This window comes from Corythoichthys intestinalis, chromosome 7 (genome assembly GCF_030265065.1).
Source record: "Corythoichthys intestinalis isolate RoL2023-P3 chromosome 7, ASM3026506v1, whole genome shotgun sequence".
NCBI lineage: Eukaryota > Metazoa > Chordata > Actinopteri > Syngnathiformes > Syngnathidae > Corythoichthys > Corythoichthys intestinalis.
Window position 1 is genome coordinate 37,082,941 of NC_080401.1, and position 18,670 is coordinate 37,101,610.

General features: G+C 37.9%; 1 protein-coding gene across 2 annotated transcripts in view; it reads left to right on the forward strand.

Annotated features, from left to right (window-relative positions):
- The window catches only part of ttc39a (tetratricopeptide repeat domain 39A), an 81,658-nt gene that overhangs the window by 53,993 nt on the left and 8,995 nt on the right, over positions 1-18,670 (forward strand). The window contains exons 7-19 of one of the 2 annotated variants that reach the window (XM_057841726.1): positions 1,511-1,551; positions 1,621-1,688; positions 1,767-1,831; positions 5,320-5,419; positions 10,047-10,112; positions 10,179-10,287; positions 10,374-10,441; positions 10,536-10,595; positions 10,683-10,844; positions 15,248-15,339; positions 16,604-16,724; positions 16,874-16,985; positions 17,073-17,187. In XM_057841726.1, coding sequence (XP_057697709.1) covers positions 1,511-1,551; positions 1,621-1,688; positions 1,767-1,831; positions 5,320-5,419; positions 10,047-10,112; positions 10,179-10,287; positions 10,374-10,441; positions 10,536-10,595; positions 10,683-10,844; positions 15,248-15,339; positions 16,604-16,724; positions 16,874-16,985; positions 17,073-17,187 — 1,179 coding nt within the window. Of the gene's footprint in view, positions 1-1,510; positions 1,689-1,766; positions 1,832-5,319; positions 5,420-10,046; positions 10,113-10,178; positions 10,288-10,373; positions 10,442-10,535; positions 10,596-10,682; positions 10,845-15,247; positions 15,340-16,603; positions 16,725-16,873; positions 16,986-17,072; positions 17,188-18,670 lie in introns of both variants that reach the window. The other variant, XM_057841725.1, reaches the window with a different exon arrangement.

Consider the following 18,670-nt stretch of genomic DNA (forward strand, 5'->3'; position numbering starts at 1 on the left):
AGAACGATTACATGGTTTTGCTAAGAAAGATGAAAGGTTAGCTAGACATTTGGACACATCCACTGTGTGTTCTGGCTTGTCAAATAGAACACAGCGATCTAATTGAAGCAATCCTGAAGCAATCCTCTCCATTGAGGCGGAGAGATTTTTTTAAGGTAAAGGAAAATAAGGAGGACTTTTACAAAAAGGGCGTAGGTTTGCATAGGGACGGTAGGGACATAACACTACCAACTTTTCAGGATGCTAAAATTGTCCCCACCAACGTTTAAGCAACCTTACCTTTTTTGCATGATATAATGTTCAGTTATATAGAGAATTTAGATCTTTCAATAGTTCCATATGTTGTAAGGATAGAATTGACCCTACCATTATTAAGTGAATTATTGTCATTATGTTTATGCTAATAAAAACCAGACATTTATTCAGGAAGTTTTCAAAATGTTTCTTTAGTATTTTTTGAAAACAAAGGTTTGAATCGAACAGTGTATCATCTGAACCAATGCACATAAAAGTTATTATCAGTAGATAAGGATTTATTTTGCATTGATCATTTTGCCTATTAATTAACTAGGTTCATATACATGAGAAATGTGGCCCTTTGCCCCCTTCATCCAATCTGTTTGGTCTTATTAATGTCCCGTCCCCAGCAAAAAGTGTACCTACATGCAGGTTATGCTGTTATATCATCCCTACGAATGTTGAGACCAAACCTATGCTCTTCCAAAGTAACGGCGGTTTTTGTGGTGAAGGACAGGCGCAAGACCACAAACAGTTTTCATTTCAATCTTATAAAAAATTTTTTAAAAAAAGAGCTTAGACTAAGAAAAATACAATAGAATATTTAAAAACTAAATTTTGGCCTTAAATAAAATATTCTTTGTTTTTCTTTTCACACTTTTTGTTTAGCAATCTGTAATAAATTGATTAAAGTATCAGAATTACAAGTTTTAAAAACAACTGAATATTTCACTAAAGGTCAGAATTGAATTCTGTGGTTTTGTACGCCACTCTTTACTCTCATTTATGTTGCATGAATTATCGCAAATGCATGTTATTTTCTTACTTTTACGTATCGATAATATGTACCGTGTGTGCGTGTTTTGTGAAGAATGCTGATGTGATATGAAATAACCAGTAGCCAATTGAATAAGCTACCCTTTTTGGTTTATATATTTGGAAATCTGACACTAAAGGAGTCAGCGCCTCGCCAACCATGAACCTCACCGCACGTCACTGGTTGTAATGGATGTGTCAACCACTTCAACTGCAGTTAGAAATATTTCGTCAATAGTTTCCTTTTAGCGGGGTGCACACTGACTAACACTCAGGCCAATTGTAAGCGTTTCCACTCTTTGCTAATCTAAGAAAAGACAACTCTCTGAATATATTGAAGATTGATTTATTCTCTCAGACTGGATGGGGAAGGATTCTTAAAAGTTAATCTTGCTCATTGTTTACCATAGGAAATTCTTGTGTGTGCTCAAAACTGATTGTTTGCGCTCCCCATCAGGCACAGGAAGAAATCCAGCTTCTCCAAGGGCTTTACAGAAGGTGTGTATGTGTGTGTGTCTGTATGTTTAACCATAAAAAATAAAAAAAAACTGACGCTTTTCACCGCAGACGAAATACATGCTGAAGTCTGTTATGCCGAGTGTCTCCTGCAGAGGGCAGCGCTCACCTTCCTTCAGGTTAGTAAAGCGGCTTCTTCCAACTGTCAGTGATGATCACTTATAAAGTGGTTCTCTTGTGTGACTACCTCTCCTTAGGATGAAAATATGATCAGCTTCATCAAAGGAGGAATCAAAGTGAGAAATAGCTACCAAACGTACAAGTAAGTGTTTAAACCAGTATCGACAGGCTATATCAATATCCTCCTGACTACCAGGGAAAAAAATTTGTGCGGTCACATTTATTTTGAAATTTCCCAATCTATGTGAGGTAATTAGAATACTGCAAACAAAATTTTTGAAATTTTTATCATTGTTTTTAAGCTTTGATGTGTCCTCTACAGTGGACATTGGAACCAAATACAGGGGAAACAGAATTAGTTAGTCCAACAGAAAATATCAAAGAGTCAACTTGACAAAGGGTCCAACATAAACGTAACCGTCCATCATCTGTTTTCTTTTGTTTCACTTTTACTTCTATTGTGCTTGTTTGGTATGATACTTCAACAAGCAATTCCCTTTCTTGGAAACGCAAAGGAAAATGTTGCACTTGGAGCACATAACATGTTTTACTGTTGCAGCCAGATCAGCGACACCTTGAAGCATGCGTTTCATCCACCATCTCTGGAAGATGCACAACACCATAGTGTCTCAGAGCTGCATTTGGCTGTGGTTTCCATTTTTGACGTGGGGGAGTGTAGTCATCTTCGCTGTCACTAGCTGCACGTCTTGCTTAGGCTCGAGCAATTCCCGTATTGGCCCGAATATAAGACGGCCCTGTTTATAAGACGACCCCCTCTTTTTCAAGACTCAAGTTTGAAAAAAGACTTTTTGAATACTAAATTAATTTTTATACAAAAAATAATTACAGTACATCTGAAACAAATGATTATAACGCATATAAAGCAATATAAAGCATGTTATTTTGCCTCATTCAAATCTTAATATCTGAACATTTAAATATGTAAACTAAAGTGCAATCACATTCGTAAATGAATGGCTTCTGGTTTTTGAAATGTAAATAAACCAATCTATTTTGATAAAACAACAAAGTTGCAATAACTGCATTAACCATCAAAGTGAAGTCTAACTGTAACTGTAGTCTTGCAACAAATCTGAATAAGGAAAAACATTGCCGTGAAATATTGCAAACTGGTTAAACTTGAGAGTAGCTGAGCTTTGTCATGACAGAACATTGCCTCAATGATATCTGGCGCCATCTAGCGTCGTGAATGGGTATAATGACTAGACCGCGGATATAAGACACCTCCACTTTTTCAGTCTTATTTTAATGCAAAAAAACACCGTCTTATATTCGGGCCAATATGGTAATTTTTCACCAAAGAGCAGTTTGAAGTCTTTTCTTGGGTTTCTTCCCTAGACACAGGCAGTCACTCTTCTACTGAAGCCATGAATTGATGTTTGCCAGGTCAAAAAAGTGGAAAACGGCACGCACTGTCCATTTTGTAGTGCGAGACGCCATCCTGTAAAAACTCAACATTCGATCGACCAAGTCCACAACACTCATGTTGGTGTTGTACTCAGCAATTGCCAGTGGCCTTGACACTTGGACAAAACGTTTCTCTTTCTTTGACCATCTTCTGCGTGTGTCCTGAGGTTCAATCCCGTAGGCAGATGATGTCCAACTCCATCAAGCTCGTTGACGAGCTTGATGGAGTTTCTCAATTTGTAAAACCTATTTCTGGTCATGGATTTCGCCACAATTTTGACTCTAGTACTTGAGGCCCTATACAGTTGAATGTCTGGATATCCTAGACAGCCCATGTAAATAGAATTCCCAAAGAATGTCTTCAGTTCTTCAGGTGTGGTATTTGACATGAGTACTTCACGCTGATTTGTGTACAGGGCCATTTCTTCAAACACAGAGTCATCAATGTATTGCTTAAAATAATCCACCGGGGATCGTCGTGTTGGGATTTGAATCTTGAGAAGAGCAATCGAGAGATGAAAGCAAAATTAAAATTAGTCCCAATTATTACAGAAAATTATATTTTAATTTTTAATACAGACTCAAGGTGTACTTTGTATTCTTGCTCCATAGTAGACGACGACTGGACTTAGATATGGACTGTACTGCTTGATCTGAATCCTCTGCATCTGCAAGCCCTACCTGAATTTCCTCCTCAGAGCTCCCTGAATTATCTTCATCTATTTCTGCCTCAAATAGTGGATCTTGATCATCTTCATCAGTCTGAGTTTCTATCAACAATCCGCAGTAAAATTCTCTCTGCTTCTGAGAATGACTCCCTCGTAATTTGGGAAAGAGCAAAATGGACGAAATAACTTCAAATGTCCGATTCAGAGGACATTTTTTAAACACTTAATTACTCGGCTCAAATTCACGTAACTCATTCACTCCCAGCCATTTTTGCTGGTCCGACCCCCTTCGCTCCCGGCCTTTTTACTGGATTTTGACTGATTTTGCAAGGCCCACAGAAAATTCTGTTCTATTGCTATATAAACATGGAACCCACCAAAAGAAAGATTAGACTCTTTTCTTTCAGCAGGAAAAAAAAAGTTCATATCTTTTTCAATTTTTTAGAAATCAGCATCAGAAAATAGCTTAGTTTGAGCAATTTTCCCATTTCTGATGAAAAAACAGAGAAATTGAGCTCAAACATAACTTTGACTTTAACACAGCTATTTTTTGCTTTTGTGACATCCCAAACAGCTGAATAATATTTTCCTTCTACAAAATAACATAAACAACGAGACAAATAGAGCTTTTAATAGCAAAGTAAAAATTTATTTACACTTATCTAAACTATTGAATTGAGAGATGACGCTGTTGTGGCTGCGGCTGTATCGGCAGATGGGGTAAATTTTTCCCACATCACCGCCTGTCTCATCAAGATAGATTTTTTTTTTAATCTTTCTTTTGTAGTGACCACTACCTCATAACAGAATTCACCTAGGGAACTTGTGTGGGGCATGTGCCTTGTGTTTTACGTCGTTCTCCACATTTTTCTCACGCTTCTTACTTCTTCAAACTTCCGTTTCCTGACTATTTCTCTTCATTCATTTCCTTTCATGGTCCGATATGAGTTCTTACCAAATGCGCTACTGCCCTCCAGTGGCCAGTTTTATTGCTTTAAAATTGATTTTGAGCGTTGTGCTTTGGAGCAAAGTTGCATCAGAACCTAGAGATGTCTCTTGTGAAAAAAAAACGTAAAAGACGTATAAATATGTTTTGGGACACTGAAACAATTAAAAATCGAACGTATTTATACGTTTTTTGGAGCAAATGAGTTAAAATAACTCAAACAACACTTAAATGTGTTCTTAAGAGTCTTATAGACAAAACGCCAAGAGCATTTCAAGACAAAATGTGTTTGATAAAAAGTATTAAACGCTTACTTTTCCTCTTCCTATAAAACATGCTTGCACTGATGGAAGCAATCTTCTTCTATGGTAAAGTCAAGGTTAACAAGGCCCCACCCCTACATTTGTGGTATCTATCATTGGAAAGCTCTGATTGTCCTCTATAGAGCGCAAAAGGATCATTCAATTGGATGCAGTGAGTGGGAGATATTTAGGTTTACAAATGTCCTCTACAGAGGACAAATTTGAACTACTAGTAGTCAGGATGTATGTTCATTTTCTTCACTGTTTTGAATTATCTTAACCACAGAGAGCTCCACAAAGTGCTGGAATCCACCGCGTATACTCACGGCGACAACCATTTTCATTTTGAGGGCGGAGTCAAATTGGGAGTCGGGGCATTTAATCTGGTAAGAAGGTAAAAAATGTTTTAAAGGGAAAGACAATGTCTTTATCATGTCAATCCAGGTGGGAAATAATATTGTTTCAAGGGATCCACGGATAGAAAGACGTGTAGTTCCTAAAAGATCAACGCTATTATGAGTTAAAATAATTTGATATTGAAACCCCTCTTGATATTTTCATTTTTATATAATTTGTAAAATTTGTTTAGCTGGTAGGTCACCATTGCTGCCAGGCTTCCAGAGTATAACTCTCGCGACATAAACATGTCATTTGTTGAACCCTTTCAATTTGAACCCAAGAAGAACATGAATGAGCATGATAGCACTGTCGATATTTCAGAAAACGAGCAGCAAAAGCAAAATGAACAGGAAAGACGGGATAAGACGAGACGAGAGTAGGAAAAAAAAACTGTGTTCTGCCAAAATGTGCTAAACCGGTGAAACTTGACAGTAGTGTACTACCGTGTGCTTTCAGCTTGTTTTGTCTAGATGCATACAGACAAAACATACTAAAGATGCGTTAAGAAAATACTTAAACATAGTAATATATAATAAGAGTGGTTTAAATACGCTATGTGACAACATATATGTGGTTAACAGATCAATAATCTGCTTCACAGCCACCACAAGAAACACAATGCTTAAAAGTATGAGAGGGAAACACACACAAAAAGTATTTTGAGGCAATGAAAAGGTAATATAAGTCAATAAAAATGCGAATAGTAAGTACTTGCCGCTTTTAGCCGCTTTTAACCGATGTGCGCACGTGTTGGATGTCTCGCCGCCTAGAAGGAATTGCAGCAAATCGGTAGTGTTCGTCTCGTGACAGTCACAAACTACATCATCACCCGGAGCGTCCATTGCGTGCTGAAAGCATGGCGCCCTCCGTAGGTCAAAACATGTACTAAGTATTGTAGATTTTTAAATCAATGGCAATATTTTATGTGTTTCTAATAACATATTTTAGGAAAAGAGAACAATTGTGTCCTATTAGAGCCTACAAGTCTTTAAGTCCGAGTTTTCCTTTAATAAACTGAAAAAACAGTTTCATTCTTCGGAAAAATGTAAATAAAAGCCAGTATTTCCAGGAAGTGGGCTCCTCACATTTGATAGACGTTTTACCAGTGCCGGTGTCATTCACCTATTTTATATAGTGGTATGAAAAAGTATCTGACCTTTTGGAACTTCTCACATTTCTGCATAAAATCGCCATTAAATGTGATCTGATCTTTGTCAAAATCACACAGATGTAAAAACAGTGTCTGCGTTAACTAAAACCCAAACATTTATAGGTTTTCATATTTTAATGAGGACAGCATGCAAACAATGACAGAAGGGGGAAAAATAAGTATGTGAACCCACTGCCTAAGGAGACTAAAAGAGCAACTGAAACCATTTTTTACCAAACAAACAAGTCAGGTGTGTGTCCAATCACTGATTAGTGGTTTAAAGCTGCCCTGCCCACGATAAAACACACGCCTGGAAAGAATTATCTTGATGAGAAACATTGTTTGATGTGCATCATGGCTCGGTCAAAAGAGGTGTCTGAAGACCTGTGATAAAATGATTGTTGATTTGTATAAAGCTGGGAAAGGATCTAAAACCATCTTTAAAAGTCTGGATGTTTATCAATCGACAGTCAGAGAAGTTGTGTACAAATGGAGAGAGCTTGGCACTGTTGCTTCTCTCCAAAGGAGTGGCTGTCCACCAAAGATGACGCCAAAAGTTCAACGCAGAATACTCAGAGAGGTAAAAAAGCACCTTAGAGTGTCTGCTAAAGACTTACAGAAATCACTGGCATCGTCCAATATCTTTGTGCATACATCAACTATATGTAAAACTATGGCAAAGAATGGTGTTCATGGGAGGACTCCACGGAGGAAGCCACTACTGTGTAAAAAAAATTTGCTGCTCGTTTAATGTTCGCAAAAGGCACTTGGACACTCAACAGAAGTTTTGGCAAAATATTTTGTGGACTGATGAAACCAAAGTTGAATTGTTTGGGAGCAACACACATCGTCATGTGTGCAAGATAATGAAACTGCCCACCAACATTAACACCTCATCCCCACCGTGAAGCATGGTGGAGGGAGCATCATGATTTGGTGCTGTTTGGCTGCCTCACGGCCTGGACAACTTGCAATCATTAATGGAAGAATGAATTCAAATGTTGATCAAGATGTTTTGCAGGAAAACCTGAGGCCGCCTGTCAGACAGTTGAAGCTACAAAGAGGATGGATGCTGCACCAAGACAATGATCCAAAATACTGAAGTAAATCAACTTCAGAATGGTTTCAGAAGAACAAAATACACGTTCTGGAGTGGCCAAGTCAAAGTCCAGACTTGAACCTCATTGAGATGCTGTGGCATGACCTAAAAACAGCGATTTATGCCAGACATCCCAGGAATCTGACTGAACTACAGCAGTTTTGTAGAGAAGAATGGGCCAAGATTAGTCCTGATCGATGTGCCAGACTGATCTGCAGCTACAGGAAGCGTCTGGCTGAAGTTATTGCGGCCCAAGGGGGGGCCACAAAATATTAAATGTGATGATTCACTTACTTATTTTTCCCCCTTCTGTCATTGTTTGCATACTATCCTCAATTAAATATGAAAACCCATAAATGTTTGGATGGTTTTAGTTAAAGCAAACACTTTTTTTCATCTGTGTGATTTTGACAAGGGTGAGATCACGTGAAAAATTCTAAAAGGTTCAGATACTTTTTCATACCACTGTACTTTGTGTTGTCTTCCTTTTTCATTTTCAAACACTCAATGATCACTAAAATAGGTACGCATGTATACCGTGATGTCATTGGCTAAAGTACAGTGGTGCAAATAAGTATTTAGTCAACCACTAATTGTGCAAGTTCTCCCACTTGAAAATATTAGAGAGGCCTGTAGTTGTCAACATGGTTAAACCTCAACCATGAGAGACAATGTGGAAAAAACCCCAGAAAATTACATTGTTTGATTTTTAAATAATTTATTTGCAAATCATTGTGGAAAACAAGTATTTGTTCAATATCAAAAGTTCATCTCAGTACTTTGTTGTGTACCCTTTGTTGTCAATAACGGAGGCCAAACATTTTCTGTAACTCTTCACAAGCTTTTCACACACTGTTGCTGGTATTTTGGCCCATTCCTCCATGTAGATCTCTAGAGCATTGATGTTTTGGGGCTGTCGTTGGGCAACACGGACTTTCAACTCTCTCCGCAGATTTTCTATGGGGTTGAGACCTGGAGACTGGCTAGGCCACTCCAGGACCTTGAAAGGCTTCTTACGAAGACATCCCTTTGTTGCCCTTTCTGTGTGTTTGGGATCATTGTCATGTTGAAAGACCCAGCCACGTCTCATCTTCAATGCCCTTGCTGATGGAAACAGATTTTCACTCACAATCTCTCGATACATGGCCCCAGTCATTCTTTCCTTTACACAGATCAGTCGCCCTGGTCCCTTTGCAGAAAAAAAGCCCCATAGCATGATTTTTCCCCCCATTGCTTCACAGTGGGTATGGTGCAATTCAGTATTCTTTTTCCTCCAAACAAGAGAATCTGTGTTTCTACCAAAAAGTTCTATTTTGGTTTCATCTGACCATAACACATTGTGCCAGTCCTCTTCTGGATCATCCAAATGCTCTCTAGCGAACCGCAGACGGGCCTAGACGTGTACTTTCTTCAGCAGGGGGACACGTCTGGAAGTGCAGGATTTGAGTCCCTGGCGGCGCATTGTGTTACTGATAGTAACCTTTGTTACTGTGGTCCCACCTCTCTGTAGGTCATTCACTAGGTCTCCCCGTGTGGTTCTGGGATTTTTGCTCCCCGTTCTTCTTATCATTTTGACGCCACGGGGTGAGGAGAGAGTTGAAAGTCCGTGTTGCCCAACGACAGCCCCAAAACATCACTGCTCTAGAGGAGATCTGCATGGAGGAATGGGCCAAAATACCAGCAACAGTGTGTGAAAAGAAAAAGAGTTACAGAAAACGTTTGGCCTCCGTTTTTGCCAACAAAGGGTACATAACAAAGTATTGAGATGAACTTTTGGTATAAACCAAATACTTATTTTCCATCATGATTTGCAAATAAATTCTTTAAAAATCAAACAATGTGATTTTAGTTTTTTGTTTCCACATTCTGTCTTTCATGGTTGAGGTTTACCCATGTTGACAATTACAGGCCTCTCTTAATATTTTCAAGTCAACTTGCACAATTAGTGGTTGACTAAATACTTATTTGCCCCAATGTACTTCTGGCATTTAAATGTGTGATCACAGAAATTTGGTCTACTTCCTATAAATATTGGCTTTTAGTGCAGTTTTTTCCTCTATTACACATCATTCATTCATTCATTCGTCTTCTGAACAGCTTAGAAAAATGAAATTCTGTTGTTTTTTTTTTTAAATTGTTAAACAAGATTCTTTCTGTTCGGGATGCTCTTGATCAAAACATTGTCTTTCCCTTTAGCCCCTTGAATAATGCATTTAGAAAAAATACAATACAATTGTGACTGTTAGCGATCAAATTATATTACTACCTCAAGTTAAGTTTTCTAGTTTCCAAGGTTTTTATGCACCATATTTTACCTCCATACCAACTTAGCTCTTGCATTCCTTTGCCTCGTGCCCTCTTGCAGATGATCTCCATGCTGCCTACACGAATGCTCAAGCTGCTGGAATTTGTGGGCTTCTCGGGTAATAAGGTGAGCTCCCTTGACATGTTTCTTGGTTTGAAAAGTACGTTTCATTTTGCATGCACTTGTATGCAGGAGTTCGGGCTCCAGCAGCTTCAGGATGGCTGTGCAGAAAGCACATTCAGGTCCTTCTTATGTAACATGCTCCTTCTCTGTTATCACACCTTCATGAGCTTTATACTAGGCAAGTAAACATACACACAAATGGATACATCTGGCGATAAATCATTTCTTCATTTTCTGGTATTGCACACGTTATGTGACCTACAGGCACCGGCGAAGGAGATGTAGAAGATGCAGAAAAACTGCTGGAGCCGTATCTAAAGAAATATCCTAAGGTGTGCTTTCTGAGAATGTGGTTTTTTTTTTTTAGGTTTGTTGCATAGTCTTGTGCATCGGCATGACTAAAAAACGGCACTTTTTATCTAATAGGGATCAATCTTCTTGTTCTTCGCTGGTCGAATCGAGGAGATCAAAGGCAATTTGGATGCCGTAAGTGACGTGCAAATAATTTGGATAGATGATGGAACGCAAAACACAAATAAAACAAAAATGTTCGCGTGTGTGTGCGTCCGTCAGGCTATTAAGCGTTTTGAGGAGTGCTGCGAGGCTCAGCAGCAGTGGAAGCAGTTCCATCACATGTGCTACTGGGAGCTGATGTGGTGCTTCACTTATCAGCGACATTGGAAGATGGCATACTTCTACGCTGACTTGCTCAGCAAGGAGAACTCCTGGTCCAAGGTGCGCTTAGTTCATGTGCAAGTGTTTCAAAATGTGTTCGTCTTCGTCTAATTTTAGTCAACGAAAGCTCAGACAAATTTCGTCTAGTTTTAGTCGACAATTACTCAAAATGTTTTCATTTGCGAACTTCAAAAGTTTTACTCCATGAATGAATGAATAAATAAATAAATGGTTTTCAACACTTTCGAATGAACATTGACAGACAAGCTATGATTGTAGAGCAGTGGTTATTAACCCTGCTAAAGGTACCGAACCACACAAGTTTCACATGTGGAATCACCGAACCCTTCAGAATTAGATAAAAAAGCCTTCTTTTTTTTTCAAATTCAAAACTGTTATATCTAAACTAGCAAGCTAATAAATTCCCGTTCAAAATTCTTCTCATTTTGACGGCATGTTTTATAAACAGGTCAAAATTTGAGACCACGCTGCCCATTGGTTTGTTGTATTCCCTCATACCAAGTGCGAGTCAACCTTCCACTGGGCAAACCAATTCCTCCTCCCATCAGATCAAAGACTAGCAGTCAAAAATCGACTAAGCTTGTAAATTGGGAGCAAACCAGTCCAAAACCTGGTGTAAAAAGCCACTTTGCCTAGATTTAATCAGCGTACAAAAATAGGGCTCGATCTGCGTTTCTTTACCTTCGCTGAACCCCTTGTGACACGACCAAACAATGCTGCTATGCGTGCTAACTACACATACGATAAGAAAATGTCACACATTGTGAACTTACTATAGAAACCATGGCAAATTTTCATGTCGTTCTCACCTAGTCAGATGAAAACTGGCATTTAGCTCGTTATGTTTTAGTCTCCCAAGACATGTTTGTAGCTCATCATCGACACGTCATCGCCATGAAAAAAAATGTTCGTTGACGAAATATTTTCGTCATCGTTGACGAAAACAACACTGTTTTGAACAGACAGCTAAAGCAACATTGCACACTCTGTCTTGCCAAGATAAGAAAACAAATCTTACCATGTGTTTCCAAACAAGCAAGATAGAGCGCAGCCTAACTTGATACACATCCTAAACTCCGGTGAGGAGAGAGAAGGAGAGGCGTAGCCATCTCACATGAGTGACATGACCCAAACACTGCTACGATGCAAGCTGACATATGAAAATATGAAAATGTCACGCATTGTGAACATGACAGAAATTATGTCGCATTTTCGTCTCATTGTCGTCTCTCATCAGACGAAAACTGGCAATCGTCTCGTTATGTTCTAGTCTCCCAAACATCGTCGCGTGACCATCATGAAAAAATTGTTTATTGTGGACAAAAACAACACTGGACCCTACCATAAACTAAAACTTCATGCTGTGAAAATCAGATTAAAAAAACTTGCAATGGCAATGTCTGTATTATATCAATTTGTGTATGGTATTTGAACTCTCACCTCAGAAACAGTCACTTTAAGCTTTGCAAACCTAAGTTGTGTTTAAATGGGCTTTTTTAAGTATTGTAAAACTAGCAAAAAAGGGGCGGGGGTTATTCACTTATTCACTTATTACAGATATCAGCTGATGAATGCAATACTTTAGGCAGCAGTTCAGAAGTCATATGTTTAAATAAAGCAATGTTGCTAAGGACTTTTAAAGGGAACCACAGACATAAAGACTAGTTCTTAAAAGGTAAATGTTAGTATGAGTTAGAATCAAGGGCGTAGATTTGTATGGGGACGGTAGGGACATGACACTAGCAACTTTTCAGGATGGTCAAATTGTCCCCACCAGCTTTTAAGCAACTTTTTTAGCATTATATCATGACTTCAGTTATATAGGTAATTGAGATTGTCTTTTCATATGTTGTGTGGATAGAATTGACCGACTGACATTGACTGACATTTACCCCTTTTCACTTGCTGAATATGCCAGTCCATTTTTTCTCTCAAACACACGTTTGATTGGCTGATGACATGACCCCCCCACACACGCACTTACAGCCCAGACAGAATACAACATGTCAACAACATGCCGCCTCCTCCGCCCCCCCCCCCCCCCCCGAAAACGAGGGATATTAGAATTTTATTTCGTCCAGCAGCAGCAACCATTGTAGGTGATGTAAAAAGATGTCAATGTGGAGGTGGGGAACACAACACTAATTTTGCGACTGAAAGTCCGACCTGCATCAGAGTTGGCATAACATTAAACTGTATGAATTTGCTAAACTCCACAACTCGAGTAGTAGCTACTTAGAGAGAAGTGTCCTTCGGTATGTTTTCTACTGTTAACGTTAATTGTGAGAAATTTAATGAACCGAGGTTTAAACCCTTCTCCCAAATTTTCATTCCTATTTGATTTATGTGGTCTTAAAGCGGCCCAAAGGAGCTTTCTTTTTTTTTTTTTGTCGAGTTTGTTTGCGTTCGTGGACAAAAGCAGTAGTGTTTTACATGAAGGAAGGTTCCATTTTTATTTATTTTTGGTATTGCCTAATTAAGACTTTTTCCAGTTGCATTTAATTTCTTAATTTACACAATGTTGAGTGGTCTTAAGACAATTGTTTATTATTATTATTTTTTGCATTCCCTGATAGTTAAGAGATTATTGTGTATGTTAATATAATTTAAATTCTGTTCAAATATTGCAATTTGAATTTGCTAAACAAAAAAAAAATCCAGGAATTTATTCAGGAAGTTTTCGAAATGTTTCTTTAGTAGTATTTTGAAAACAGGTTTGAATCAAATGATGAATCACTTGAAGTAATACACATGAATGTTAGTATAAGTCAATTCAGATTTATTTAATATTGATCATTTAGCCTATCAATCACTTAGGTTCATATCAGTGAAAAATGTATCCCTGACCCCCGTTCACCCAATCTGTTTGGTCTTATTAATGTCCCTTCCCCAGCAAAACGTGTACATGCAGGTTATGCTTTTATATCGTCCCTACCAATGTTGGGACCAAACCTACGCCCTTGGTTAGAATATTTTGGTATTGAAACCCCTCTTAATGTTTTCGTTTTTGTAAAATTTGAAAAATTAGTTCAACTATTAGGTCGCCATTGTTGCTGACGAAGCAATCCGGTGACGTCACTGGGCAGCGCTACCGTACTTCCACAGTGTCACTGGTTAGCTACATAAACATTTTGTCGGTTCTGCACTTCAAATTTGAACAACGAAGGGATATACAAACTGTCAAATGGCAGCAAGTCAATACAAGCCGCCTAGGATCGGTTTAAAGACACTGCTGATGAGCTGGAATTGGATGCAGGTACGACATTGGTAACTCATCCCAAAGCTCTCTGACAAAACAATCTGACCAGCAATAGAATGTGACAAAATCATGCCAGTCGTAATACTAGCTTCGCTTGCTCGCTAGCACAGCTTTTCTCCCAGTCCAGGCCAACCGCATCCTAACCCCCAGTGTGCATTGCACGCGTAAAACATCCATACGATAAAACATGTACTAAATATTATTGATTTTTAAATAAATGGCAAGAACATATGTGTTTCTAATATACAGTGTATCACAAAAGTGAGTACACCCCTCGCATTTCTGCAGATATTTAAGTATATCTTCATGGGACAACACTGACAAAATGACACTTTGACACAATGAAAAGTAGTCTGTGTGCAGTTTATATAATAGAGTTAATTTATTTTCCCCTCAAAATAACTCAAAATATAGCCATTAATATCCAAACCCCTGGCAACAAAAGTGAGTACACCCCTTTGAAAAAACGTACATCTTCAACCTTTGCAGCGATGCTGACAGCACACATTTTGGAGGGAAAATGACAAGCAGTACTCAATTTGGACATTTAGGGATGTACGTTTTTTCAAAGGGGTGTACTCACTTTTGTTGCCAGGGGTTTAGCTATTAGTGGCTATATTTTGAGTTATTTTGAGGGAGAAATAAATTAACTCTTATATTAGCTGCACACAGACTACCGTACTTTTCATTGTGTCAAAGTGTCATTTTGTCAGTGTTGTCCTATGAAAAGATGTATTTAGATATTTGCAGAAATGCGAAGGGTGTACTCACTTCTGTGATACACTGTATTTTATTGAAAGATAACAACTGTGGCTTATTAAAGCCTACGAGTCTTTCAGTTCGAGGATCCCTTTAAAAGACAAAAATGGCTCATCTTTGTTTTAGTTTTTTTTCTTAGATTTTCTTTGATTTCCCTCAAAATTTCCTTAAATTGGAAAGAGGAAAAAAATGTAACTACTGACTCTAATCAGGGTGTATAGATAATAGTTTGAGCAAGTTGTGTAAGTCTGGTGAAAGAAATATCCCTTCCTCCATATTCTTTCATTGAGTCTAAAAACTATAATGCTAGTACTGCTGAGCAAGCAAGCCTCAGGACCTCTATTTTCTTCTTTTGGCTTCCTTTTTGACTCTGTAAAAAGGGTTATGTGAGATTGCAGCAGTAACCATTCTTTGCCGCCCGCAGGCCACCTATGCGTATATGAAAGCAGCCTACCTCAGCATGCTGACAGAGGATGATTGTCTGACCTTCGGGGAGACTGCGCTCACTCTGTTCAGGTCGTCCAAGTTTTTACATTCTTCTCATATGAAGTCAAATAAGGATCATTAACTGTGTTCGTTATAAAACTGTGCCATCATAATGTCTTTATCAAGGTAACACCTGTGCTTTGTAGAGGGGAACCTAGACTAAAACATTTCTATTATTTTAAATGCTGTGCTGGTTATTTTTGAATAATATGAAAAATTGATGATGAGGTGTTTTATATAAGGGTCGTTCCAGAATTGGAGGAGATTCTGGCTTAAAATACGCCTTCACTTTTCAGGCTTGCTGATACATACCTATTAAAAAAGGCAATTAACTATCAAAACTATCATATTTGTCTATATGAGCTTACAGATCAATGGCAACATTTTATTACGTGATTTATTTCCTATTTTACAATATTTGGCATAATCACGATAACAGGGTCTCAAATCTGTACTACCGTATTGGCCCGAATATAAGATGGCCCTGATTATAAGACGACCCCCTCTTTTTCAAGACTCAAGTTTGCAAAAAGACTTTTTGAACACCAAATTCATTTTTATACAGAAAGTAATTACAGTACATCTGAAAAAAAAAAAGATTATATATATATATATATATTCAAACCTCTACCTATTTTCTAAGTGGGTTAACTGCAAAATCACAAGGGGTGCAAATACTTCTGCTCCACACTGTATGTACTTGGCATAGTCACAGTAACAGGGTTGCAAATCTGTCAATATCTGTAACATAGCATGAGGTCAGGTGAGACATTCAATGAAGGCTAGCTACTTTATTAAAATTTGACAAATAGAAGAGACGACATAAATTTGCTTTACCCATTCTTTTGGAAAAATGATGATGTCAAACAGATAAAAATCATGGTAAGAGGGCAAATGTTCCATGATTAATCATTTATATTATATTTGTTAAAACATATTCCCATGTATACAAGAGACATTAATTTTATAATAATACCCCCCCCCCCCCCAAAAAAAAGAAATATACATTTAATTTCTTTTGAAATTTTAGATTCATTTTGGTCGTTGGGGGTGGGACAAGAGAAAATGGCATTTTAGGGGGTACTCCAGATTGAATTGTAGTTTTTGAACAATTATTTCTAAGAGTTATTTTCTCTAGGGTTTTTTTCCATTTAGCTTTGGTCTCTGGATAAGTCTTTTTACTAAGAAAATGTATGTTTTGGCATTTTATATGTAGATTATTTAATATTTTAAGGGTGAGGCATAAAATGTCTACCAATTCTGAATTTCCCCTATGCTGTACTCTATATTGCAGGCAGGTGCAAGGTCTGAAGCAGAAAATTGCCGGCAAGTCCTTACCCACAGAGAAGTTTGCCATCAGGAAAGCTCGTCGCTACCTCACAGAAAATCACGTTCCTCTTCCTGTCCCTCCCCTGGTCAGTGCTGCTTCTGCGCTTGTGTAACATCCAAGTAAACATCATTATGCAATTGGCATGAGACAGACCTCTTCATCAGTCAATTGAGATGAAGAAAACATGAGATTAAAACTTCCAGAATTAAGACTGTTGACACATTTTATGTTCAGGAGATGATGTACATTTGGAACGGCTATACGATCATCGGCAAGCAAAAAGAACTGACCGAAAACATGCTAAAGACACTGGATGAGGCGCAGGCGAAACTTGAAAGCATGGAAAGTAAGCCCAATCATAATGGTTTTGACATTATTAAAGTAAATGAGGCTGTTCCTTCTAAGTTTTGTTTTCAATTTGGTGGTCTCTCAGGGTACGAGTTTTCATTTGATGACCAGTGTCTGCTCAGCTTGCTGAAGGGACTGTGTCTTAAGCACTTGGGACATCACGATGAGGCCGAACACTACTTTACGCTTGTTCTCTGCAAGTAAGCATTACACAGACAAACGTACGTGATGTTATTTAGCAGACTGTATATAGTAGGGCTGCAGCTATGAAATATTTTAGTAATCGAGTATTCTACTGAAAATTCCATCGATTAATCGGATATAGAGCTGAAACGAATGCTCGAGCAATTAGAGTAACTTGAGTTTAAAAACTGATCCGAGTAATTTTATTCACCTCGAATAATCTTTTAATTTTGACAGCTCCAAGCATCACGTTTTGCCCGGACTACTTTTAATGCGGGACAACGCGCTGATGTCATGTGCATAGAGGAAGAAGCATTAAAAAATATTTGGGGGGGGGGAAACTTACTGCAGCCGACAGCCACTACAAACGACGCCGATGTAGATATAAAAAAAAAGCCCGCATGATGCTAGCAAGCGGCAGGTGGTAGCAAGTAGCGTCTGATGCGTCTCATAGAGATCACATGTATGTTGAACTAGATGCGAAATGACAGAGTCAGCGGCGTTAGTAAACAGCCGCCATCTTAAAGCAGTAGACTTCTAAGCGGCAATAAATAAGATTAACATTACTGTCACTCGCTCACGTAACGTTAGCCGTGCGGAGGGCTAGGTTTCTAATAATTATGACCACTGTTGATGCGTGGCTAACGTGTCTTACATACAGGCTTTATTTAATCTTTGAAAACATAGCGCTGTAGATTGATGAGGGTATAAAATAAAAGCTTAATAATGCTAACTGTCAATTTTAGCTCAGTAGTCATTGCTGGATAAAACACCAAGTAGCACTGGTCCCTAATGTGCTGCAATACAGCAGGTATCATACATTTATTTTGAACACTGCAAAAACTCAAAATCCTATCAGGACTGACAGTTTAGACTAACTTAAAACTTCACTAGAACTTAAAAATAGCTTGACACAGATGGAAATTCAATTGAAACACGTGGGAAAAACACCTACGTATCTTTTAATTGATGTGTGTTATCAAGCGTAGTGGCATTTTTAGGTAAGAAATATATATTTTTATATTTTTTTTATATATAATATATATTTTTTATATATTTTAATATATATATATATTTTTTTATAAGCTCCAAATGTTTTTTGAGTGAAAGCAGTGAAATAGTCTTTTTTTATTCTAGTTACATCCTTCGATAGAATTTTCAGTCGATTACTCGATTACTAAAATATTCGATAGCCCTAATCGGATAAAAAAAATTTTTAGGTAAAGAGCAATTATAAATATACATGAGAAAACAAGACATTTCACCCAATATTGAACCATTTTTAGACAATCAATGTCTTTATTTTAGATGTACATTTTTGAAAACAGCCAACAATTGCATCTCAGATGTGACTAGGAAAAAAAACAAATTCACTGCTTTCGCTAAAAAAAACTTAAGATTTTTTAAAAATAAGATCTTATTTCTTACCTAAAAATGTCATTTTGCTTTATAAAACACATCACCTCAAAGTTATGTGTTTTCCCAGTCAAGCTATTTTTA